This window comes from Nelumbo nucifera, chromosome 3 (genome assembly GCF_055504915.1).
Source record: "Nelumbo nucifera cultivar China Antique chromosome 3, China Antique-T2T, whole genome shotgun sequence".
In the NCBI taxonomy this organism is placed as follows: Eukaryota; Viridiplantae; Streptophyta; class Magnoliopsida; order Proteales; family Nelumbonaceae; genus Nelumbo; species Nelumbo nucifera.
Window position 1 is genome coordinate 101,348,013 of NC_142651.1, and position 27,670 is coordinate 101,375,682.

At 35.2% G+C, this 27,670-nt stretch overlaps 1 protein-coding gene, 2 non-coding genes and 1 pseudogene across 3 annotated transcripts; all 4 read right to left on the reverse strand.

Annotated features, from left to right (window-relative positions):
- Positions 1 to 3,116: 3,116 nt before the first annotated feature.
- On the reverse strand, positions 3,117 to 4,460 carry LOC104599016 (nuclear transcription factor Y subunit B-1 pseudogene; annotated as a pseudogene).
- A 9,591-nt stretch (positions 4,461 to 14,051) lies between these two features.
- TRNAT-AGU (transfer RNA threonine (anticodon AGU)) lies at positions 14,052 to 14,125 on the reverse strand. The gene has a single exon. It is a non-coding gene; the product is annotated as a tRNA-Thr (tRNA).
- Positions 14,126 to 14,193: 68 nt separating this feature from the next.
- Positions 14,194 to 14,275, reverse strand: TRNAS-GCU (transfer RNA serine (anticodon GCU)). The gene has a single exon. It is a non-coding gene; the product is annotated as a tRNA-Ser (tRNA).
- Positions 14,276 to 22,338: 8,063 nt separating this feature from the next.
- Positions 22,339 to 23,981, reverse strand: LOC104599014 (acyltransferase GLAUCE-like). The gene is made up of 2 exons (XM_010261376.2): positions 23,497 to 23,981; positions 22,339 to 23,396 (listed from the first exon to the last, which is right to left on the reverse strand). Exons 1-2 carry the CDS (start codon positions 23,947 to 23,949, stop codon positions 22,506 to 22,508), a joined length of 1,344 nt encoding a protein of 447 aa, XP_010259678.1. The 5' UTR covers positions 23,950 to 23,981; the 3' UTR covers positions 22,339 to 22,505.
- Positions 23,982 to 27,670: the final 3,689 nt, after the last annotated feature.

Genomic DNA, 27,670 nt, shown 5'->3' on the forward strand with positions numbered 1-27,670 from the left:
CATTTTCTGAAAATATCCTGTTTTCTAACTGTTCAAATTATCTTATTCAACTGGGTATTAATTATTTTTCTTTTCAAATTGAAAACTTCAGTATATTGAATGCAAACTGAAGACTTTGCATCAGTAGAAGTTCTCATATATAGTTTTTTTATAATATTATTAGTATATAAAATATAGTAGTCCAGTTACCTAATGTGTGCCCAAATAATAAGTTTTCAATTTTATTTTTTTCAAAAATGCATGAAATGAATTATTTAAGATAATATTTTATTATGCTTAATTTATTAGATAAAAATTCTAATGACTGAGAAGAGTATAAGAGTATCTTTGCCCACTATCTCCCTACTCCTAAATTGGTTGGAAGAAGGTGGCCACTATTAGCACAAAAGAAAAGAGAAACAATTACTGTTCACTTCCCACAACTATCTAGCTATCTCACAATTAATAGGTGTAATTAAGCTTCATCCTCACTTAGCAATCTACTTGAAGCTTGGTTTTTAGTCCTGATGGTTCTTTTAGTCTGAAGGCATGTTGCAGTGCTTCAACAAAAAAGAAATAAGTCAGTCATGGATTCAAAGGACAAAATAAACAAGAGTTTGTCGATTGAACTACTACATTTTTTTATTCTTTAATTTTTTCTTTATGTATAAAAAAAACTATATACAAATTTTATTATATGCTTATTCACAATTTTAGATACTATCATATCTGTAATAGACAAACTAGAGGACAAAATAACAAGAGTTTGTCTGTTGAACTACATAGGGATTCAGAGGACAAACTAGAGGGGAACACTTTGGGTTGGTAGTGTCAACTTTCTCAGCTTCCACCATAGTTCCATTTGTGAGGGATTATATATATGTATGTCCAAGTGATTAATGATTTTGGCATTCTAATTAACAAATAACAATATTGGCTACTTAATTAATGATTAATTGGATTTACATTATGAGGCTTCTTGAATGAAAAATTGAATTTTCTTTCAGCAGTTCTAGAGAGTTGCATTGAGGTTAATTAAAGCTGGTTTTTCTTAAGAACTGTTTAGATTAAATTCTGTAGCAAGAATTTGATCTAAATTCTTGGTTATTTCCCTTCATGTAGGTGAATGCATTCATTGTTCAAGTCCCTAATTAGATACAGGCATGCACCAAACCCTAGAGCCTTACTAGAAAGCAGAAATCATGGTGCTGAACATGGTCTGATACATGCCAAACAGGCTGACATTGTGCTATATATATATGTATGCATCATGAGCCTTCAATCTCTCTATGCATTGATGTAATCGTTTGCACATGGCATATGTGCAAATGTGTCAACATTCTGCTGGTTAAACCTATTCACAGGCCAGGCTTGGGGCCTGACTTTACACTATATTGGGCTTGGGCTTCAGGCCGGAACCATTCAAAATTTGGCAAAAGCCAAGAATGAGCCCGGCCCATGAACAGGTCTACTGCTGGTACAGTGTGTGGCTGGAAAAAGACACACTATGCATAAGAAGAAAATGCGCCGCATGTCAACCACGACCTGACACGTTTCATTGCACCAAGCTGCAATATGTCACATGGAGAACTCCTAAGCCACATGCTCTGTCATGGCAAAGAGTTTGCTGCAAAGAGGGGGATAGTGAGTGTGGCTTCACCATTAATAATATAGGTATATACAGGCATTCACATTTTTCTAAGTGACACTTGCTGGACAAACCGTGCAATGCCAACTATGGGCACCAATCAGCATCCCATACTATGAGCCCATAGGGTGTCTTCCATGAAGAAGAGAGCTCCCCTAGTACAACGCTGGGACCTTACCTCCACAAAATATAATTATCCTTAAAAGAAGAAGCTAGACCTGTACATAGTACGACATTGAAGTATAATTGGTCCAGTTTCTGTTGCTCCTCTTTAATTTGGTCCTTTTGTGCAGTATCCTATCTAATAATAATTTCTATGTTTCATCTTTGAGGGTGGTCCTAGATCTCACTAGCTCCTATTCTTTTACTTTTCAAATTTCAATTGTTGTTAGACTGTAAACACTAAGTTCATCTTCATCACCTTGGAGATAAACTCATCATCAAAGAGTAGGAAGAAGAAAAAAAAAATTGGGTCTTCAAGTATTGAGGCAAATTAAAACAGCAAAATTTATGGGAGAAGATCAAACTGTGTATCTAAATTAAAATCCATGATGGTTACCTCTAAAGGCTGATTTTTCTCTGTTTAATTAGGTCAGTTATTATGAAATATATAGCCCCATTTTAACTATGGATAGTGTAATAAAGATGAACGTGCCATAAAAAACAAATGTTCTTTTCTTTTTAACTTCATCTCTTTTGCTTATAATAATGGACACAGCTGTGCCTTTACAATTCTTCCCTTTTAGCAAAAACAAGGGGCGCACAAATCGCTGGCCTTCTCTTTTATTTCAAAAAGGAACCAACCCTTAACCTAATACGTGTGTGTGAGAATGAGAGAGAGAGAGACCTAGAACCACTAATCTTCTCTCTGATCAATCTCTTAGCTTTTCCTCAAAAACTCCAATTAGCTCGACAATCCAGTCATCCTCACTTGTGGGAAGATAACCCAATCCATTTGAATATAGTAATTGTCAACATGCTCGAGATTTGATGGGTTTTTATAGGACAAATCATGTTATGTTGAGGCACGTAGCACTGGTCCCGGGATGACTACTTGGAGGAAACCCTAACCCCTATTCCCTACAGCCTATAGGAACATGTAGCCTTGGCCAACTTTGACTATTCTACATCTACATAAATACTGGTTAATACTTACTTCACATATTCAGATTTTGAACCCACATAATTAACCCTAGATATTAATTAAATGCACAACCTAGCATTTCTTTGGGTGATAAATGAGTTAATTATAAGGTCACTGATAGCTAGACATCTCGTTTGGTTGCCAGTTTGGAGTTTCAAATTTGAAGAGAATATAAGAGAAATGAGGGAAAAATATACCAGAGGATGAGACATTGTTGAACAAAAATGGAGAGAGAATGCTCAAATTTCATATGAAATTAATGTAATCATCATAATAAACCAGTACAGAATTAATACACTACAATCAATTAATTGGCTGTGATCCTAAAAGAAAGCTAAAGCAAAACCCTATGTCTAGCAATAAAACTAATCATAGAGTCTTATATCCTCAACACAAACGTGTAGGTTGTGGAGACTGACCTAATTAACTAACAATTCTCCATTCTACTTCCAGTAGTTGAAGATGGGAATTTATAATCCGCTTCATCACCAAAATTTCGATCAACATTCAAATCAAGGTAAAGAGATCATCAGCTTCTGAAATAATGTTGTACAACCCCTTTAGCAAGATCAACTAAATTAATCAAAACCTTAATTAATTTTCATACTACAATTCACAAAGACAAAACCCAGAGACACAACACAACAAGATGGTTAGCATAAAACCATCCACAATTATCACTCTAACAACTAGTAAACCAATTAATGATCAAACCCAGGATACCTAACCTTGTACAGAAATACAAATTAGCAGCTAGTAGATAGATGTCACAGTACTTCTTAGCTTCTTCATTTCTTCTTCCCAAGATGTTAAAATGGATGTGAGGCAGATCTAATATTACTCTTATCAATCACATTGAACCTCAAAGGAGTAGAAGAGAAAGGTTTCTGATTGCTGGTCTGATGATCACTCGCAAAGATGGATGCTACTACTTGTTTATTTTCCATGCTGCCACCCTTGTTTTGATTATTAGCTGCTCTCTCTCCTTCTAACTCCCTATATCTATGCAAATACCTTTTCAAGGGCTCGGCATAATCATCAAAGCCTAGTGTGCCGAGAGCCCAACAAATGTCATCTCCATTCACAGTCTTCCGCTTTTCCTTGTGACACTTGTCAGATGCCTCCCCAGTGACAAAGCTAATGAACTCAGACACACATTCCTGCATGGTTTCTTTTGCCTCTTTGGAGATCTTGGCGTTGAGTGGCAGGATTTGCTTCATGATCCGCCCCACGTTGGCAATTGGCAACAGCCGATCTTGCTCTTTAATGCTCCCATCGTCGCCTGCTGCTGAGGCTGAGGCGCCACGGATCGCAGAGGCTCCACCACCTGCAGTACTCTTGTACTTATTATTGCCTTCCCAATCTGGGCTACGGCTTCCAATGTTATCAACCATCTCTAGAGATAGATCAAACTTGATGCTTTCAAACATAGACACGTTGCTTCTTCTTCTCCTCCTCCTCCTCCCCCTAAGCTCTCATCTATATGAAGGAATATAGTCCATATATATATATAAGCTTCTCATATATACATATGTACATGGTAAAGTTTGTAGGTCATGACTCATTGACTCAGACTAAGAGGCAAGAGCTAGTACTCTTTCTTGTTGAGAATTTTGGGTTTGGTGGGTTGGAGTTCGGCTTCATCCAGTGCAAGCCCGTCTGTGCTCACTAGTCTCTTGCAATCTTGCATTGGAAATATCTTCCCATAAATATTAAGGCTTTATGCAATAAAATTAGCTAAGCCCATTCCCCGAGGAGCTAAAAATATTGAGGTAGTTTTGGAGCAAATTAATTAAAGTTTTGATCTGAACAGTGAAAGGCTCCAAGGACAAAGAGAAACCCAATTTGATCAAAATGTTCACATTTCTAATTAATGGTCCCCCTCTCCATGTAATTAGTCGTTCATCTTTTATGCTCCCAATAAGCCTTAACAATGTAGGAAATGAATAAATAAGCAAAGAACTAACGGACTAGGTGTGTGCACGTGTGCTTGTGGCATTGTGAATCCAACCAAACAATACCTAAACAAATGTTGATTATTGCATAAAGAAACCCTGGTGTTGGATTACCTACTGCTTAGGTCTTCATCACAGGGGGTGTCTCCCAATCAAATCACACACTTCAAACGGGAAGATGTCACTCAATACGACGGCAGAACTTCTCTCATCTGTCTTGGGTTTAATTTATATAAGTTTCTTAAGCTTGTGATCTTGTCCCGGAACTCCGGATTCCTAAAATGAAAACTAGATCCTATACTACTAGACTCTAAAAACCTAGCTAGTAATTGATTGTGACCTTGTATACATTATATGTTGTCTGTACATGGGTAATCATTTTGATTGTGGATAGATGATCTATGGATTAACCATGCTGCCATTCTATGGGCTTAACAATTCTTATCCCCACTGTACAATTGGGTAGGTGTCAGTTTTGAATTGATGTTAATTTATGGGTGGGTATTGATATTTTAAGGTGGGGGTGTTTGTTATTTGAATTGTACAAGATTGTAATGGAATTCAGAATTCTGCAATTGACTGCAATATATTTTTTCGAATAATTTATTGTCAACATATGTAAAGTTTAACTAATGCATTCACCATGATTGATTATATTAAATCCAGCATCAATCCACGGTCAGGATTTGCTCCACCTATACGGTGAAGCTAAGATTTCTAGGGATGAACTGAACTATAAAAACCTCTATTTTTTAATGTATTTTTTGTGTTTAATAAAATAAGATGTACTTGTCATCATGTTTAACCAATCACGTCTTTTAGTACACAAAATGCAGCGGATGTACCATGGATATTATTATGCCATATATTTAAGGAAGATATTAAAACAATATGTCAAGGAATTTTGATCAATCAATGTTCATTAAGTGCCTTGATTTATTGACTTTTAATTTCCCTAAAGTAGTTAACTGAATAGAGTGATAACCACTAAAACTTTGGGAGCATATTTAGACAAATAAATAAATAAATAAGAACAGATGGATGGAAGGATACATATATAGTCATTTAATCAGATCCCTAATTTGGCATGACAAGTGTTTGCCAAATATTCATAACCACATGAAAGTATGCTTTGAGGCTTGTGATTATGGTGATTAGCTTTACATAGGCTTGAATGACATGAGCATCCATTATAAAACTTAAGTGGTAGGTCTACAACATGGATGTCTCGGTTTTTATTTATTTTCAAAATTGTCGCATCAGTAAAAATAAATTTGAAACATGTTCTATTTGAGAAGAAAACAAGTTAGTTTTGCTTTAAAAATCTATTAGGCTGTGTTTGGTTTCATTGTAATTTTATTTGCATTAGTAGAAATGCATGGGAATGCAAATTTTCGTTTAATTTTGTTTTGGGTTTTACTTTATTTTGCTTCATATTTTAAATTACTCCATTTGTATTGCAATCAAACAAAATAAGCGAAAATTTGAAACAAAAAATGTCAGAATTTATACTGCCATAATTTTGCACCAGTGCAAATTTATTTGCATTGCAACCAAACATAGCCTTATTGTTTTTTAAACCATCACAATGATGCCATGATAGTTAATTTTTAAAATAAAAACAGGTTATTTTAAACATTACATGGGTTTATCGGATGAAAACATGTTTTTTCAAACAAAAATTTCAAAACATTTTTTGCTTTAAGAATCTTTCTTTTTAAACAGCCAGATGCTTCTGATTTGTTTTTGAATTCACACAAGGAAAAGAAATTCAAATTGGAGAACACCCACAAAATGGATCAAGCATCTCTCAGTCTCAGAAGAGGACATTCCCAATTCCACCCATGTGAAGGAATGAGGTAGACAGCCATTTCAGACCGTTGATGAGATAAGGGTCGCCCTAAATTAGCTTCCATCTAGTGTCTTAGAGTCTTAGTACTTGTCGGTTCTTTGCCCTCATCCTGCATTGATCCTCCATTCCATTCCAAATAATGTAATCCTTGTAGTACTAAATTTTGGATTAAGAAAAGAAATACTGAGAAGAAAGGGCCCATATCTTTAGGCTCGAATTTTCATTATGATAAAGGTCGTGTGCCGAGCATGTGGTGGAGTTCTTTTTGGCCGCCTCCAAAGCTGAAGTATGGATATTTCTAGAGCTCCAGTTGTTTGGTAAACAAATAATCAAATCAATGGATGACGTTGGATATTTCTAAAGCTCATATGTCCTTTTGCTATATGACTCATCTAGCAAACCCATTCACATATTATAGTACTGTTTGGAATGGTTAGCCTTTATATTTGTATTTTTTTAAAGGGTTCGACTATGATACCAAAAAGATATGATATGGGAAAAACTTATAACCAATCAATCAGTATTAGTATTATAAAAGAAGTGACCAATCTGGTGGTATTCATCAAATTCATTGGGTGTTTTGATTGGTCAAATCTCATCCATCAAATTCACGAAACTTCGTTAATTAGGGATCTTATTACCAAGTTTACTATTTTTTTCTTTTCTTTCTTTTTAAGCCAGCCAAGTTCACTAAATTAAAATGCTCATAATTAATTTGGTGTGGAAGTAGGTAATTCAATATCTTAAACCCATTTAAATATGTCGAATCCGTCCACAGCTTATAATTCGATCATTTGTAGATCGATGGAGAGAGTTCTGTCAAATTTTCAATGAAAATTTACCAAATATTAAAGTTGCATTTATTAAGAGCAATCTTCCTATATTATTGCTTCCAAAGTAATTGCTTTGAGAGATAGAACATGACTGGATACAAGCTACAATCTCATTGCTTTTATAAACAGATAGCTTTGCCCCTTTAATTTATTTCAAACAATGTCTAAGAAAGTGGTTTAATTGAGAAATTATTGGCTCCTACCTGCTTAAAGGAATTGTGTCCAATCAAATGGTGCAGTTTTAGTTAAAATTTAGGGTTTACAGATTTAAGGGTTTAGAGTTCAGGTTTCTAAATTTAAGTTTTAGGGTTAAAGTTTATAAGTTTAGGGTTTAGGATTTTCATATAAAAATCATGCATCAAAAAGTGTTGAACTAAAGAATGTTGGGGTCTATGAAACAGGGTGAAATTATCCATTTTTCAGACAGTGGTTTTGCATTCTTTCTTGTTTTACCCTTAAAAGCAATTAATTTAAGTTACTGTAACCCTTTAGAAGCAATGGCAATCCTGGCTTGAGTCTGAGACTGCATTAGCACATGGAGCAGATCTAAGCTATTTGTTGGTAAAAGGGAAATTAATTAAAAAACTTTGAAGATAGTTAATTATGTGCATTAATCTTCTTAGGCTAGCTTCAAGGAGAATGCAAACTCGAAACACATATAATGCACATAGGGTGCCATTCTCTAAACGATAATCAGATTATTGGGTTTTTGGGCCTTTTGGCATTAGTTCATATATGGATTTGCAGCAAAACATATATGGTGCTGAAATGCACACCATGATTGGCTGAGATAGCATCATTGAGAAATTCTGATGATCAACATCAGTAGGTGTACGATTGGCCAATATGTATCGTATCGGAGGCTTCCTGATACGCCCTTATAGGGGATGTTTCAGGTTAGACAGTAGTGGTACAGGGGGTAGACCGGTTTTAAATCGAACCCTCCGAACCATATTCCAAAAAAACATAAAAATAGAGAAAAAAACACCGATAGAGGCCGATACATCCACATTTGCCCTTGTTCAAGATGTTGCCAACTGAGCCTCCCTCTCCAATGTACAAGCTTTATATTCCATCTATCAAGGAAAAATCTATGATACCATAAAGGATTTTTAACCAATCAAAACCACCCCATGAATTTTGATGAAAATCCACTAAATTGGTTATCATTTCTATGATGATAGTTGATTGGTAAAAAGATTTTCTGGTATCATGTATTTCTGGTCGACATCAGAGTCAAACCCTAATATCTATTATTTAGTCTTTTTTTTTTCAAAAACCAACAAAGGACTAACGTGTCGTTTGGCAAGTCTTTTTTGAAATAAGTTCGGATCTTTTTTGAAATAAGTCCGTTTGATTAGAGACACATCTTTCTATGTAAAAACGAGACAAAAAAAGGCGAAAAGATCCATTTCTAGCTTCCCAAAATAAGTTTGAATCGAGCTTCTTGTGTCTTTTGGGACACATTCTTTCGGTGGCTAGAACTTCCCCCAATTAAACGGAAAAAGACAAAACGGGGCTGCTGGGCTTCTAAACAGCCAACAGCCAAAGCGAAAATGCATGCCAAACGCGGCCTAAGTTGACTGAAATATAAGTAAACTCTTCAGTTAACTTTCTGCAAGTGGCTATAGTATGTATGACAAATTCGCCGGGGAAGGGAGCTGGTCCATGTACAAAATTGATTGAAATACAAGCAAAATTTCTGCAGAAGTTCCATTCGCGGAACCTTCATTCCGGTCATATAACCGAGATTCCTTGGACCCCCCATTCATACAAAACAAGTTTCAATTGCTAAAACGCATATATATTATAATCCAGATGCAAGGTGAGGTGGGTTAACCCGGTTGGCTACATACATAAACAAATGGGTCACCATTGTCCTAACCAATAGTTGCGTAAATACCTCAGGATTCCTCTTTACTTATTCTCCCACCAAGAGCTCATAGGAATATGTCCCCTTGGCCCCTTTCTAGGGAAAGAAATCTATCAAAGCTCTCTACATGTATCTATATGTTCAAGTTGCAAAAGACCATTTTCGTTCCTGCTCAACCAACCAATGATGAGACACTGAGACCACCTCCTTTCTTTTCTAGAACATATGCATATACAGTACTGATACACAAGTAGTGATGATTTAGTGCGTTAAGACGGGTTGTGGGGAACCCCAAGTCTGTGGTGTCAACACTCAACACTGCCAATAAGCTTTTACCAACCAAGCAAGTTGAGAATTGAGACTTCTCTGCAAGTTAAAACATGGCGTGTGGTCCATAATAAGCATCATCATCCAAGTAAACAAATGAAGCTTATCTCTAGACGTCTGGCTACAAAAGTATTAAACAAAGAGGAGGAAAAAAGAAAAACTAAGGAAAAACATACTTGTGGGTCTCCTAAACTTGCTTTTTAGCTTATGCTCGTACCCTTCTTTTTTCCATACTCCAGTACAAAATGTACAATCATTATTGTATAAAAAACTAGAGAAGCACTTTTCCCCATTGACCCATCTAGGGTTTGGACTTTATTAGGGGAATCCAACACAATCAAGGGATTAAAGAAATCTGTCAAGTGGTGTGGGCACTAAATTCGTGAAAGGAACTTGTAAAAACCCTAGAAGTGGAAAGTCTTTTGAGGATCCTAAGAAGACGTAACATTCCACACCTCTCCCCTTCTTTAGAGGCCATGGCCAGCCTAGTAGCCCACCCACTTTGCTAAGATTCCTCCCATCCTCTTTGTACAAGTGGTGTGGGCACTATATTGAGAGAATAGGGCTTGGACCAATGCTACAAACTCTAACTAAAGTAACAGATTGATTGCCTTTTCAATTCTTAGTGCTTTGTTTTAACATATTTTAAGGTTTTTCTCTTTAAGCCCACATAGTAGGCTCCGACCATTGCTTGCCTCCTTTGGAATGCATTTCCCTCTGTTGTTCAAATGTTATTGAACTCTTCAATTTTTCTATGTTTTGATTAGTACTTTTTTTTTGTTAGATTAATTGTACTATCACTATGATTTCAGTCAAATATTATGGCCTCACCTTAGTATGGAATAATTAACAAATAATATGCCAAGAAAATGAATTTGGCAAAATTGTGTATGCTTAGATGGATGAATGAAAAAACTACAACGGATAGGATCAGAAATGGAAGTCACTCGTAGAGATTTAGTAATATCTCCAATAGATGGTTTAATGAGATGGCTTGGTCTTGTGCATAGAACACCGCCAATGACACCTGTTCATAAAAAGAAGTGATTTGTTACAAGTTGAAGGAGGCTAGAAGGGTGAGGGATAGACCAAAAAAAACATGGGTAGAAGTAATAAGAAATGATTTTTAAGTGTCAATAGTTTAGCAATGGATATTGGCACTAAACAGAATGGACTATCAAAACAAGATTCATGTAGTCAACCACGTATGATTGAGATAAGGCTTAGATGATGATGATGACGACTAAGGCCTCATAGGTTTACCTATTGACTTGTTCACCCCTTATGGTTTGGGGTTATGCTCCATTTGGATATGCTTTCACTTTTTTTCTTGAGCTTTGGGCTATAAAAAATAAAATTGTGGTTGAATGTGTTGTACGTGTTTTGAGCATTTGGCATGAGTTCGTTTTTTGGAGGGTTATAAATTCTTCTACCTCATAAATTTTTATAGCTCTGTATTAGCTAAGAACATAAATAGGTGAAGGAATCTATCACAATAAAAGGGGTATTGTAGCATTAAAAAAAAACTCCAAAGGCATATATAATGCTTTAAGTGTCCAGCACATGGTAAGAGTTCCTTTAAAACAATATAAACTAAAGCCAAAACGCATTTAATCCCACATTGAGTCATTGTGCTTTTAGGCCTTGAAAACATAAATCTTGAATCTTATCCGCATGCAAGTTATGCAACCCCATGGGATTGGTAGCACGTCCCCATATCCATAACCCCCCAACCCTGGAGACAACAAGATTTGATCCCAAGTTTATGCTACAATTAGTTGATCGTTATAGTTCATTTTGATTTTTCTACATTTACAATTTTTTGCCAGGCCCTACATTTGCAATTTTTTATAGGGCATAAGACTTAATCAAACCTAGAATTTTTATAAATCTATGCTATATATAAAAGTGTGAATGCAATGTGAAACATTTTTTGGATTAAAATTACATTCTACTTTTTTTGTTTGAGAAAGGGTATAAAAATCATTTTATTATAGCTTTAATGCCAATTTTAATGGCTATTCAAATGCTCGTAATTGTGTATTTAGTCCATCTCTAATATGGTAAGGTTGAAAATGTAACTTCAATTATTACTTCCCACCTTATTTAATCCCCTTTCATAAAGTTTTATACTAAAATTATTAACCCCCATTTTCTCTTATTAAATTAGATCTATGTCAATATTTTCAACAACATAAACCCATATGTTTTAAAATTGACTCAAAAACAAAACCATTTTTAATCTAAGTGGTGGCTAAGAAATTTAACCATCAGAATCAAATTGACCAACCTACAAAGTCGTAGTTAGGTAATAAAATTTTTAAATAGAAATAAATATAGAAACTTACAAAAAATGTAGAAAAAAATAAGCATTTATGATATTTTTATTAATAAAATTAAAAAAAAATAAGTGTAATAAACAATAATTATTTTTATTAGTAATGAAAATGAAATGCACAATTTAGAATTGACCAAAAATAAAATTATTTTACTATTTGGCAAAGATCAATAGTTCAAATTTTGGGTCAAACATGTTAACCTATAAAGTCATAAATAAATAATAAAAGTTAATAAAATATAAAATACATAATTTTTTCAAAAGAAAACATTTAGGCACATGTATAATATTATATATTTGTCATATTAAACAAAAGGTAAGTGTGACATATTATAATTATTTTTACACACAAAAATACAAAAAAGTTATAAAAAAAAGTGAGCACATCTATAATTCTATATTTACACTATTATTAAAAATATGAATAAGATTGTGGAACTTTCTTTTGACTAAAATATTCATTTTTGAATTTAGTCCCTATTTAATTATAAGGTTTAAATTATAAATTGAACTACTACTTTTCACTCCATTAAATTCCCTCTATTTAAATTTTATATTTTTTTATAAGTGAACAAAAAAGAAAGATACACCAAAAAGATTAAATATTACAAAAAGAATAATCTAACAAAGTAAGATAAAGTTTATAGAAGAATTTGGATACATTATTACTATCTAGAATTACCATGTGCACACCTACTAGTGAACTTAAGCATACCATGAGTTTTCAAATAGACTTAAATATAACTTATGGCCTGACCCTATTAATCTTAAGCATAGCCTCATTTCTTCTCTCATCTCATGAACTTCTTTTAATATTCTAAAAATCTTATTTTAAACTCAAGGTTTGTTTAAATTGTTTATCCTTTCTGCTCAGTTTGGAAGGAATACAAATGCAAATATATACAGTGCAAATACATATAAAATAAGCTATTTGATCATATGCAAGCTATGAAATGACTGCTTTCATTGAGATTTGAACTCAAGACCTCCCACTTACTAAAGTGGTGCTCTAACCAACTAAGCTATGAAAGCTATTTGTTTACCATTATTCTTTAACACAATGATAGCATCCACTCTATATTTTCATTTATTTCATTGGAAAGAACAAAAGAGGGGAGGAATGTAAAAAAGTCTTTTACAACCACAAGGTATATTGAAAAACATAGGGTATGTGTTTAAAGTCAATTTATGAAAACTCAAGGCTTGTTTAAATTGCTTATCCTTTCTGCTTAGTTTGGAAGGAGTACAAATGCAAATATGTACAGTGCAAATACATATAAAATAATACAAAATACAAGATTTTGTACTGTACATATTTGTATTTGTACTCCTTCCAAACTGAGTCTTCTACAAGTTTGTTTATTTGTTTATTTTAATCGGGGTAAAACACATTTATTCACACCTCTTAAAGGTATGATATCACGATGTAAAGCAAGTTGAAAAAGGTTCTAAGGAAAAACAATATAATTTAACTATAAAAATGAGGTTAATGTTGATATATTGAAAGGCAAAAGTAATACTTTCATTATGAAGGTTAATTTCATAAAGAGTCCTAATAATGTGTGAAATGAATAGTGTGATTCACATGCTAGCGTTATCCTTGAAATAAATGGCTTGAATCTGCTATCCATAATCTCTTCCCACATCTCTACTTATGATACATTACAGCTGTGAATTAGGAATATCTCTGTTGTTATTTATGGAGAGATGTTCATGATACCCATGGTGGTGTTCTAAGTACTTTGAGAGTAGTACATCTCACAAAGTTCTAAAAATTGGACCGGACACAACTATTTTGAGAACAGGTTCCTAGGTGGAATGGTTCAACCATCCAATTTGGATGAATAACCTGTTTTGACTTAAAAAATAAATAAAAAATAAAAAAATTAGCTATAACCAAGATATAAATTTGAATTACAGTGTGAATGAATTAAATAAAAACAAATGTCGATTGCTTTCATTGAGATTCGAACTAAAGACCTCCCGCGTACTAAACGAGTGCTCTAACCAACTTAGCTATGAAAGCTATTAAATTATATACAAGTCGCAAAATATAAATTTGAATTACAGTGTGAATGAATTAAATAAAAACAAATATCGATTGCTTTCATTGAGATTCGAACTCAAGACCTCCCGCTTACTAAACGGGTGCTCTAACCAACTGAGCTATGAAAGCTGTTCGTATAAAAATATCCCGAGAGCTATAAATAAAATAATACCATCAATGGATCGTCGAAAAATAAACGTCGCCTGAGAGATTCGAACTCTCGCGGGGAAACCCCATGTACTTAGCAGGCACACGCCTTAACCACTCGGCCAAAGCGACTTTGATATATCTCACTTAAATTTTATATCAATATTAAAACGGTGAAAAAGTCTGTCTAAACTAAGAATGACAACGGGACAGGGAAACCCTATCCCGGTCCTCGCTAATAGGGACAATGTTATCCCCATTGCCCATGATTTTTTTGTAATGCTAAATATTTTGTTTTTATTTTAAAAATAAAATAATTAAAATTTATAATCCTATTAGAAAATATTCAACCACATTTTAAAATAATATTAATATATAGATATATGTGTATATATAACATATGCATACATATATATTAGTGGGGATCTCACGGGGTGGGGAATGATCTCCCCGTCCTCGCTAACAGGGATGAAAATTTCCCCATCTCCACCCCCATTCGGGGTGGATCCCCATGGGGATCGAGAAAATTGGAAAAATTGCCATCCCTAATCTAAACTAATTCAGGTTTCCAACAAACCTCCCAACAGCTATTGCAACCATACATCAAAAACACCTCTCGTGAATGACAAAGGAGATGTTCCCAATGAGTTTGGCTTCGGTCAAAGCAAAGCTTGTTCGAACAACCTTTACAGCCTTGTATTGGGAATATCTCCCTACTTATGTGCTTTACTTCATGGGTAGATATCCCCAATGCAAGGTTCCAAGAGGCTATTGGAACAATATGAGCATGGGCTTGCTCTGACTGAAGCCAAACTCGTTCCCAATGTGCAACTTCATGGACTGTTGGGATAGTATTGGGAGCATTTTGTTGGTAGAAAGTCACATCTCCATCTATCTTGGATACAAGGGAACAAAATAGTTTTTTACTTTTGGCATCACCTCCCACCTCCCAGCATTCCTACTAAGGTTAATCCATCGAATATCTCAAAAGGTGCATCATCCATTAGTAGATAAACCCCACTTGATAAGCAGCATTGCATTTGCACGATAAGCTCCTAGCATTGAACTTCACTGTCTAAAGTTAGAACTCAACCTGGGAGTAGACCTGTTCATGGGCCGGGCAGCTCGACGGGCCGGCCCAGCCTGGCCCCTGAGCGGGCTTGAACAAGTATATGGGCCCACGGGCTTAACCTTGGGCGAAAAAGCCCCGCCCGCAATAAATTCGAGCCGGGATCAGGATTTGCCAAAATAGCCCAGCCCGGCCCGACCTATACTTAAACCTAAATAAAACCCCTAGTCGAGACATCTATGTCTCTTCCCATTCTTTTTTTCAGCCGACCCTTCATCTCCAATCTCCAGTTCTCCACATCCTCCACAGTGCACTGTTCTCATCCTCACACTCTCAGGCAGCCACAACCGGCGAGGCGGCGAACGTTCACCGGCGCAACAACTCCGGCGGCGGCGGCGAGCTCTCTCTCTCTCTTTCTCAGACGCGAACTGATCAAGTGATCATTGTCAAAATCGCAGGTCAAGCTTGCAGCTCACAGACCACAGTCACCGATTCACCGCGAACTCTCCGACGAATACAATCACCGGCGGCGGCGGTGAGTCCTCTTTAGTGTTTACTGTTTTTATAACAATTGGTCCTACTGTTTCTGAAACAAGGCAGAACCGCAGAAGTGGCTTGTTTCTTCTCTATGTCTAGAAACAATTAATATACAGAAATAACCAAATAATATTAAACAACAAAATAAGAGAAATGTTGTAACTTGTAAGCCATAAAAGAGGGATGAGGTGAGAAGTGAGAACTGAGAACTTGTTAGTGCTTGAAGCAGAAACGTCAAGAGACTCAGCCACTCAGGACACGGTGGAGATGATGTCATGATAAACCCCACTCGGTTCGAGTGGCAGCACTTGGGAGAGTTGGTGGCTTGTATTGGGTTCACGTCCGATACATGGAGATTTCGACCTGTTTACCCCACTCCAAACCGATCATCCCTCTGTTTTCTTTCTTGATGGTGCTTACTCATATTGCTTTTACAGATTTCAGCAATAATACCCATTGAATGAATGCGACTTGTGTTGATATTTTTACTTTTACAACAAAACACCTTCTCTCGAAATTCTACAACTTTGCTTCCTCTTGTCAATTTTCCCTCTTTGAGGGGGCTAAGCTAACCAGGGATCTCATAATTAGTCCCCTCTCCCGAAAAAAAAAAAAAAAAAAAAAACAGAAATACATGGCTTTCTGCTGTAACCAACTGACAAATGATGCTTAGCCATGTCTCAGGCAGAAGAAGCTTTAGGACCCAGTTCAGTCTTTGGAACACAGGAAGGAGAGAAAAACATTAACTACACTGACCCAATAAGGTAAAAGGGAGTCCATACTAAGGAAAGAAGAAGAAGAAGGGCTGAACAGAAGCAGAGACAATAGAACTGTCATGTGCACTGATTAGCTTTATTCATGTTTTCTATTTAAATAAAAAAAAATATGGGCTTGTGGGTGTGTGGTAGGTAGCCAATTGGTCACTTGTAAAAGTTTGTGTGCTTTGGTCCACAAATCTATGGGCCCAAAACTGTTCTTCACCCCCCATTAACCTAATGGGGCATGGACATGATTGGTCTTTTTCACAGAAGGGCATATATCTATATTGTTGTCCTTAAGAGCTGAATTGTTTGGATTAATTAGACTAAGACTATGAACCACGTTAGAGTTCACAGTTAGAAGCAGGACAGCATATAGAGCATCTTCTACACCCGTTTAATTTGACCTATCCCATTCCCATGTTTGTCCCGACTCCCGACCCTCTACAGGGCACGGTCCAAATAGGGAGACTAGACCAGCCCAAAAGAAAAAGAACATTTGAGTTATGGGTACGGATGAATTTTGACATTTTTTTCCTGCATTTCATAGTTTGGAAAGATCAACATTTAGCATAGAAGGCATATGCGAGAAAGAGGACTGTGACACAAAGATTGAAAAGATTTTGACAATGTAAATAAATTCAGAATTTATATTGAATTTATATTCTTTTTTAATGTAAATAAATTCTGATTTATATTGATTATTGAATTCAGAATTTATATTGAATTTATATTCTTTTTAATGTAAATAAATTCTTATTTATATTGATTATTGAATTCAGAATTTATATTGAATTTATATTCTTTTTTAATGTAAATAAATTCTGATTTATATTGATTATTGAATTCAGAATTTATATTGAATTTATATTCTTTTTTAATGTAAATAAATTCTGATTTATATTGATTATTGAATTCAGAATTTATATTGAATTTATATTCTTTTTTAATGTAAATAAATTCTGACTTATATTGATTATTGAATTTAGAATTTATATTGAATTTATATTCTTTTTTAATGTAAATAAATTCTGATTTATATTGATTATTGAATTCAGAATTTATATTCTTTTTTAATGTAAATAAATTCTGATTTATATTGATTATTGAATTTAGAATTTATATTGAATTTATATTCTTTTTTAATGTAAATAAATTCTGATTTATATTGATTATTGAATTCAGAATTTATATTGAATTTATATATATTTTTTAATGTAAATAAATTCTGATTTATATTGATTATTGAATTCAGAATTTATATTATTTTTTAATGTAAATAAATTCTGATTTATATTGATTATTGAATTCAGAATTTATATTGGATAATCTGCAATTGGTTTTTTTTGCAGATTCAAAAATTATATTCTTTTTTAATGTAAACAAATTGTAGAAATTTCTTTTAGTTTTTTATTTAATATATGCTTGTCTTATTGATAAAATTAGAATTCATTATGCAGGTTATTTCATATTTAATAATTACTGTCATGTCAATGGCAAGTGAAAATGCGACTGCTGGAGTAGATATAGTTGATGATGACTATCAAGAGTTTGACCAGACTTCCACTAAGAAAAGATTGACATCTAAGGTGTGGGAAGAAATGGAAAAAATTAATTCGGAGAAGGCACGATGTAAGCACTGCATGAAAATATTACAAGGTAAGTCAAATAAGGGAACTACTCACTTGAAGCATCATTTAGAGCGTTGCCCTAGACGTAGAATTCAGGATATTAGACGGTACAAAGTAACTACTCAATCAAACACTGATGGGAGTACTTCTTTGAAAAACTACAAGTTTGATCAACAAGAGTCTCGTAGGGCATTATCAATTTTTCTTGTATGTGGAAAACACCCTTTTACTATTATTGAAGAACCTGGTTTTAGATTCTTTGTTCAATCTATAAATCCTGAATTTAAAAATGTGAGTAGGCATACTGCTAAAAGAAATATCATGTCTAGTTATGTGAAAGAGAGAGAGAGTGTGTGAAAAGTGATTTGTCTAATACACTTGGTCGGATTTGTTTAACTTCCAATAATTGGAGATTTGAGCACACTAATGATGAATTCATGTGTATAACTGCTCATTGCATTGACAACAATTGGAAGTTACAGAAAAGAATTATTCGCTTTAAAGCTTTGGCACCTCCTTTTGATGGACTGTCTTTAGCAGATGAGGTGGCCATGTGCTTAAGCGAATGGAATATTGATCAGAAAATTTTTAGCATCACATTAGATAATGTTATTTACAATGATGTGATGGCTAACTTTTTGAAATTGAGATCTTCAATACATAAATCTTTGGTGTGTGGTGGTGATTTTTTCAAAGTTCATTGTTATAGCCATATTTTGAATCTTATTGTGCAAGCTGGTTTGAATATTGTTGATGATGTTGTTTGTAAGATTCGGGATGGTGTGAAAAATATAAAGAAATCAGCTGCCCGAAAGCATAGATTTTATGAACTTGCTGAAAAAAGTTTTCACTTAAACACAACTAGAAGATTGAGGTTAGATATTTGTGTGAGATGGAATTCAACTTATTTGATGCTTGAACATGCCATTTATTATAAGCAAGTCTTACAACATTGGGGGCAAAGGATAATATTTTTAAAATGTTTATGCTTTCGGAAGAAGAATGGGGAAAAGTGGATAAGCTCCACAAGTTCTTAAAGGTTTTTTATGATGTTATTTGCATGTTTTCTACCACTAAGTACCCTACTTCAAACATTTACTTCAAGAGAGTGTGGATGATTCATAGACATTTGATGTTAGTAAGTAAGGAACCTCAGAATTTTATGACTAACATGGTTAGAAAAATGAAGGAGAAATTTGATAAATATTGGGCTGAATATAGTATGATTTTGTCTTGTGCTGCTGTGTTGGATCCTCGTTGCAAGATTAGGTTAGTGGAGTATTGTTTTGATAAACTTTATGGGGATGAAGCTGAGGAGCATGTTAATGCTATAACTAAAACTCTCCATGATTTGTTTAATGAATATAAAGAAAATTTTTCCTCCACCTCCTTTGTTGGATCTTCTAGTCAATTTGACATGAGTGAGATAAATGATGATGGTGATGGGTTTGAGGATTATGAGCAATTTTTGAATTCAAAAAGAAATATTCAAAGTGAAAAAACTCAATTAGACCTTTACTTAGAGAAACAAAACCTTGATATCAAAGCAGATGCTGATGTTTTGGAGTATTGGAATAAGAGTTCACTTAGGTATCCTGAATTGGCATCAATGGCTCGAGATATTTTGGCCATTCCTATTTCCACAGTTGCATCCGAATCTGCATTTAGCATTGGAAAGAAGGTGATCAATCCTTGGAGAAGTTCACTTAAGTCCAAGACAATTCAAGCTTTGGTTTGTCTTGAAGATTGGTTTCGTGCACAAGGCATTGTATTAGGTAATTTTTTTTATTTATTGTTTATTAAAATATATGATTCATTGAATTTTTTCTAATAGATTTTCCAATTGTATGTAGGGGATCAAGCTTGTTAGGGGCTTCTTCAGGATCAAGCTTGTTAGAAGAGGATGGAGAATCAAATAGTAGTGATGATGATGATGAAAATGTTGAACTTGATGATATGTTTTAGGTATTATAATAACATATATTTCCATTATTTATTTATCATTTGGCATAATAACAAATTACATATGTGACATGGGTACTGAATTTATCTCTTATTTTCTTTTGTAGGATGGCTTGGAATTTGGAAGTTGGAATGTTCAATCTTGTTGGTGAATTCAAGAATGAATGGAGATGGCTAGAAGCCTAGAACATGTTTTATTTGATATGGCCATATGGGCAATGAAGTCTTTTATTTTATTTTTTAGAATGGTTTGGAACTTGAGAGTTGGAATATTCCATCTTATTGGTGAATTCAAGAATGGATGAAGAATATGTTTTATGGATTTTGTTTGTTTTATTCAGATTATTTTTTTATGACTTTGGAGGAATATGAACTTGAAGTTATATGAATTTAGTTTTAGTGTGTGATGCTATTTGTAGGAATATGAACCTATATGTTTTGCTCTTATGTGTTTTATTTCAGGTTTGACTTAGTTGTATAGAAACAACCAAACAACAGGGAATATATTAAACAACCTTAAAGAAGGTTGTTGATTGAATTGATTCACTTGATTGTAAGAAAAAAAGAATGAATATCCGAATAAATTTTTTGATTTAAGAATGTAAAACTGTGTCTATTTAAATAGGGGAAAATATCTGAATTAAAATAGATAATGTAGGAAAAAAATTTAAATTTCTTTTATTAGGTCGGCCCCGGGCTCGGGCTCGGGCTCGGGCTTCGGGCTTTTTGTCAGGGCCGGGCTTGGGCCCAAGTTCTAGGCCCGTTGGTCAGGCTCGGGCCTATCATTTTTTCATTAATGAAGACTAAAAGCCCGGCCCGACCCGGCCCATGAACAGGTCTACCTGGGAGTGCAAAGTCACCTCCTTCAATGATCGATGTATTTCAATCTCGAGGCATGATTCGATCAGTCTGGATCAGGTAGGCATGCACAAGATTGTAATAAAGCACATTAAATGAGCACTTAGAAAATTTTTTGACACCATGTCCCTTAAAACACCTCTGACCTATCCTTGAAAAGAATTAAAAACTACTTTTGACTGTCATAATATATATCAAGTGCTCATTAAATGTGCTTAATATATTGTTTCTAGGAGATCTAGTCCATGATTTGATAGCTTAGATGAGTGGAGTCAGATATTTTCTTTTGAAGAGGCTAAGTTAAACAAGAAAATGAAATAGGGAGTAGAAGATGTAGGGCTTCAAGAGAAATGAGGTGGAGAGATTTGGGTCTATTACAGATCTTTTTAAAAAAAAATAAACAATTTTTTTTTATTATTATTTTGGGAGTTGGAGGAGAACTAGAGATTCCTTTTTGGTATTTAACACAACACGATAATTACTCTTAAAGGTGGTAATAGCGGGACTCGAATCTGCACATACCAGGATGGGACTACCCAGCTAAAGTACCAATTGGCCACCACTCAGTTGGTATTTAACACAACACGATAATTACTAACTTTTTAACCCAACCTCCACTTGGTTTTGGCTACAAGTATTGATAGAAACAAAACAAAACAAAAAAGCCGAGGCAGACCTTGAGGATCATTACATGTATGGCCAGGCCTATCAATGGGATGGGCAAGGCCCATCGGTTTTAATTTGGGTCTGAAATTCAATATGATAGGATTAGAATATATTGGTTCAAATTTGGTTTAGTTTTATTAAGACTAGTATAAGAGCACATGCCACTGTTACCCACAAACTGTTCCTACATCAATTTGTACCCACAAAACACTACTACGGTTATTGGAAAACATGAATAACAAGCAAGATATTCCCAATGAACAACTATAATGTCCCATGGGTATGGATGCAGGAACAGCTTGTGGATAGCCCACGGTATATGAATACTCATCATCATAGTCTAAGCTATGCCTCAATTATATGAGATTGGTGACATGCTTCCTTTACCATTATTCCAATATTGCATTTACTGTCATATCTATTGTTAAATTATGGCCCCTTAAATCATTTCTGTTTAAATATATTGTTCATGCAGAAACATAGCTATGTTTGGTTTGAAGGAAAAGGTAGGGAAAGGAAGGAAAAGGTTAAGAAACCTATGAAAGAAGCATACCCTCCATCTGCATGCTTGAAAGAATAGAAACTTTCACTATATTATAGGTAACGTGGCTTTGTTATCCACCATTGAAAGGAGCATTTCCTCAATTAAAGCTAAATCATATTAAGATATTTTGAGTAGAGATAGCCAAGAGTATGCTAATCATAATTCAGTCTTGTGGGAGTATCAAAAAAAAGGAAAAAAACAAAAGAAAAGAAAAGCCTGAATAATAACAGGGTCAGTTAATGGGTCTGTTGTTCATGGATCCTAATAGTTTCTGGATGGTGACCACTGACCAGTCTTCTGACAACTTTTTCTCCTTTCAGGAGAAGAGCCCCACGTCTCATATCTCATAGACGTGAAGCATGAATCTCTGCATCTTCTCTTTCTCAAGGCCCATCCAGACATTGATCCCTCCCCCATTTCCCATGAAATCAGAAAGCAACAGCACAAACTCATCAGTCCCACTCACAATCGGCCCACAATGAATGAGTTTTCCACAGCCGAAGTTGAGATCATGGAAAGGCAGTTTCCACCAAGCTGACAAATAGAAATTTCCGTTTATGGTTGCAGGAACCCCTTTATGGATCTCTAACCAGTCTATCACTGACCTTACGTAGTCATCTGACACTCTGTCCATTGCTCCCTTCACCAGCTCCACACAGAAGGAGAGTGGCTTCTCAGCCAGATCCACCACCTTTGCATTGGCAAAAGCTGTGACAACAGCATTTCCTGTGAACCCATGTGGTAAAGGGGGAGATATCTTGGACCTTATGTCCACTGCAAATAGAATGGTTGAAGTCTCATCTGGGTCATCAAACACTGCTTTGGATCTTGCTCTCCATAGGTGAGCTACAATGGCTTCAAAGTTTGAACACTTGACCATGGCCTTGCCTTTGAGGATGCTGAGCATGCTAGAGGTAAAACAGAAGAGCTTGTGACTGTACTTGCTGGAGAACTGTAACAGTCGGGTGGGTTGGTTGGGAGAGGAGAATGAGGAAGTTACTGAAGCTATCTCTAATTTCTCTGTGTACTCAGTATGTGGGTATTTGATCTGAGGTGGGTTTCTTGCTTTCAGGCATGTTCTGTCGTTGTAGATGGCTTGGGTATTCAGGCCTTCCCCGCTGCAAATGGAGGCAAGGTTCTGAAACATTTCACCAGCTGATTTCCCATCAAGTACACTGTGGTTTGTCATGAACCCAATTGAGAAACCTCCACATTCGAACCTTGTGACCTGCAAAACATTGGACAAACACAGCATATTTCACAGAATCAGAGCTTTTTTTCATGGAGATATTCTGCTTTTGAATTGATAGGTTTATGAGCATAGTTGCCTGAATTGTGAATATTGGTTTTTCTGATAGGCTTAGAGAGCGATCAGGTCGATGAATGAGATGATGGAAGGTTGAGTTGGGAAGGGATAAATTTCCGAGTTCCTGCAATGTTAGCCTTGATTTTGCACTCACAAAGGGGACCCCAGCATTGCTGCAGACAAGCTCCAACCTTTTGGTTTCAAGGTTGAAGTTAAGCCTGCCAGCCATGAAATAGTAAGGAATGAGAAGCACCTCAGACACTGATTTCTTCATTCTTTCTGATATATCTAGCGTCCATGAAGTCTTGCATGGAGGAACTTCAAAGAAGAAGACTGTCTCAACAGGAAACGCCACTGCTTGATCAATGTTAGACAGGAAAACTTTCTCTACTGGGGTTGGATTTTTGGGAGAAAACAGTGTTACTGGTTCTTCCTTCACTACATCTTGGTTTGATATGGACACGACGACCTCCATGGACACAGAAACCGCAGCAGGTTGTAACAATATTCTGGATTGATACTTGAACGATCGAATGCATGTGAATCTTCTTCTATATAAATATATATAACCAAATGGATATCTATTGTGTGTAGGGCCAGAGATTAGAATTAATGATGGGCATGAAGAGCATGAGAAGGATTTTCTCGCTCACAAGTCTATATTGATTATCGATTGGTCAAAGAAGTGTTCTTTATTGAATAATGATGCAAGCTCCCCATTCATGCATCTTAAGATGTGGACACGACATTGGCATTTCCTTCATTTATATAGTCATAGACTATAGATTTCCAAGAACATGTATGTAAAGACCTCTCTAGAGAGATGCATATATATATATATATATATATATATATATATATATTAAGGATGCTACCAAACAATTGTATATGTTTTTAACAATATAGTATTGATCTATATATATATACACTAATTTTATTAGTGAATGGACCATAGTTGAATTAAAATCTAAATTCTTCAAATATAGATTTTAGGATTTAGGGTTTAAACTTTAAAACCAGCCTGACCCATGTCCATCAAGTTTATACCCTGCTTTATTAGATAGAGCCAAAATATTTTAAGAGTGTTAGAGAGATTTAAGAGGAAATTAGAGATTTAATGGAGGAGGGAATATGTAACAAACATTGACAATTGGAGAGAGAGAGATTGATTGATTGATTGATTGTTGTAGAGAGTAATAATGGATTTTATAGAGGGTTTTATTTGAGTAATGATGGATTTTGTAGAAACAATTACAACCTAAGAGGGTTTTTATTTTGACTTATTGTATTTTTGATAATTTAATTTAATTAGAGTTCAACTATGGTCCATTCAATAACATTAGTTGCACATTATATTTAGATCTCAACCAATGACATTAAAATTTTCTTACTTTTCATTGGTTCATATTTTACAAAAGTGTATTTTTACGTTCAGTAAGGTGCACTTACCATCACATTAATTCAATCAATCACATCTTTTGTTACACGGTGCAATGGATGCATCATAGAATTTGATTATTAAAAAACTAATCACTTGTGTGAGAAATGAGAAGAGGACGAGGAGGTCCATATGAGCTTTGTGGTGAGAGGAGCCTTAACTTCTCTTCTTTCCTTTTTTTATTTTAGATAGATTACCTTGGTTTGATTTAGCCATTGGTGTCACCACAAAAAATTGAATACCTCACCCCCTTAAATTATAAATAACCTGCCATATGGACACTTCATTTAACCAAATGGACATTACTAGAAGACTCTAGGTACCCTAAAACCCTTGCCTATTAAAATTTGCCCTAAAATATCTTCGTTTACCCCTCAATCAAAGCAAGATTCTTTTTCAGCTCTTCTCATCGATCAAGAGTCATCATCTCATGAATCCCCTAAATACAAGATTCTTTAGACCCATTGGACCCCACCAACAAGTCCAAGACCCATGAAAACCCCACCCTACCAAATTTCACCTAAAAACTCCTTCTCTAACATTCAAATCGGGCAAGATTCCTTTTCGCAAGTTGTCCTTGTTATGCACAACTTTCCTATGGTCTGGCACTAACATGATAACCCTTCCAGAGGTAATCTTGGCCACACAAATCTGCCAACCCTTAGATGAGAATATTTCATTCTTGTAGCTTTTAATAGAATATCCCTTGAGAACCCTTGAAATATCCAAAATTAAACCCTCACCTTTACTCTTACCTAGAATACCCCTGAATTCACCCTATTTGGACTAGTTTATCCTTGAGAACCCTCAAAAGATCCAAAATACCATTCACCCTTCTTCCAAAATACCCCTCATTTTCCCTCTCCCCAAAATACTCATATTCTTATCACCTTTGAACACTTCTACCTCCAAAAATTCCAAAACATCTAAACTATCCTCAGTCCCCCTTTATCCCAAAATGCCCTTGCTTATCAAATTCTTGGACTCTCATACCCTTATATCTTTTCTAAATACCCAAACTACCCCTACAATAAGCCAATAATTAGGGAGGGGAGGGGAAACCCATAATGAGGAGAACCTTGGGAACCGAGCTGTCTAACTTCTCTCAAAAAACTACTCTCAAGACATTATTCTTGCCACCCGACAGGATTTCTTGATATATTTTGAGGTTTCAATTAATTTATTTCCTTTTTCCCCCTTTCATCATTTTTTGTATTTCATTCTTCCTTTTTCTTACTTCATTTTTGAAAGGGAAGAAAGAGAGTTTCAAGGCAGAAAAAAAGCATCATTGCTAGTCAGGAGCATACTTAAATAAGGGTCTACACCATCACCTCTCCTCGAACCTACATTTGCTAGCCCCTCTTTCTCTAGTGTTTATCCCCTATGTGGTCAATTCTAATGACACCAAAGGATTGAACTGAAATCAATCCAAGACCATAGTATCTCCCACCTCCCTCCAGTTGTAGTAGCAATTATTTAGGATCCAAGCAAAATAGAGATTCGAGATGCATAATATCTTATTTTCTTAAAAAAAAAAAAAATGCATAATATCTCTACAATCTACTTCAAACACAAGCATTGGTAATCTTTTCCCATGTTGGATTTTGGTTTTATTCCATGCCATGTTTAAGACGTGATGTCTGGTTAGTGTCTTTGACTTTTGTATCTCCCCATTCATTAGCATGAACTCGTTCCAAGAGAGGTTAGAAGGGAGAACCCCATTAAATCCACCCTCATTGGTGACCAATTAGAAGGGAGAGATGCATTGAGCAAAATGGTGATTACCAAGTCTCTCTCACTCTCTACATGTTCGGTTAAGTTTTTGTTCATTGTTGGGTTGCCTTTTATGATTATTAAGTAAGGTGAAAATGGAGGGATGGAGAGTCCATCTAAAGCTCTATACCATTTTCATCTCAAGTAGGAGTTGGTTCCAAGAAAGGTGTGAAGGGGGCACCCCAATATCACCAACTTTGTTGGATTCCAACCTGAAGCACTTCTATGATTTAAGGGTTCTTTTATTGGATGTAAAGCTCTCATGGAGATTCATCTTTACTCTGTTCTCATATCTTTTTTTTTTTCTTTTTTTGCAAGAGAGGTTAGTTATGTCGTTAAGGATTCATCAGGTATGAGATAGGGGTGCCTCACCCCTTCCCTCTCTTAGGCCAAGAATCCCAGAGTCTAGATTTGAGCAGCCCAGGTTTTTGGAGTCACTATGGAGAAATTTCAAAAGAAAATTATACAATTTTTAGGGAGGGACTCACCACCATGAGTTCATGGTGAGTGGCAACTCCAAGAGGCTTCTAGCCAAATTTTCAGCTTCACATAAGGCAACTCCACTGGGGTTGAGCCAAAGTGAGCCCTTGAAAGGCAAGGGCTCTCTCTCTCTCTCTCTCGCACCGAAGGATTTTCTTAGAGATTTCACAACTCTTGACTTTGTTTCAAGTACCTGCTCTTGTTTAATTCTATTTGAATGTGTCCTATTTGTATCACTAAAACTTGGTGAATGTTTTGTTATCTGTATGGGCTTTGTGATTTATAGGTTATCTCAAGATTGTTTATTATTAGGCAATTTTGATTTTGGATTTAATAGCAAGATGAGCCTTGTTATCTTTAAATTCTTTATTGTTCTATTTTAGGAAAAAAAGAGAAAAAAAAAAAAAAAAGAGAAGGATGGCTAAAATTTAGTTTTTTTTTTCATATGAAACCTAGAACAACTAATCTCAAACCCATTTTTAAATCTAGAACAAGTTACAAGGTG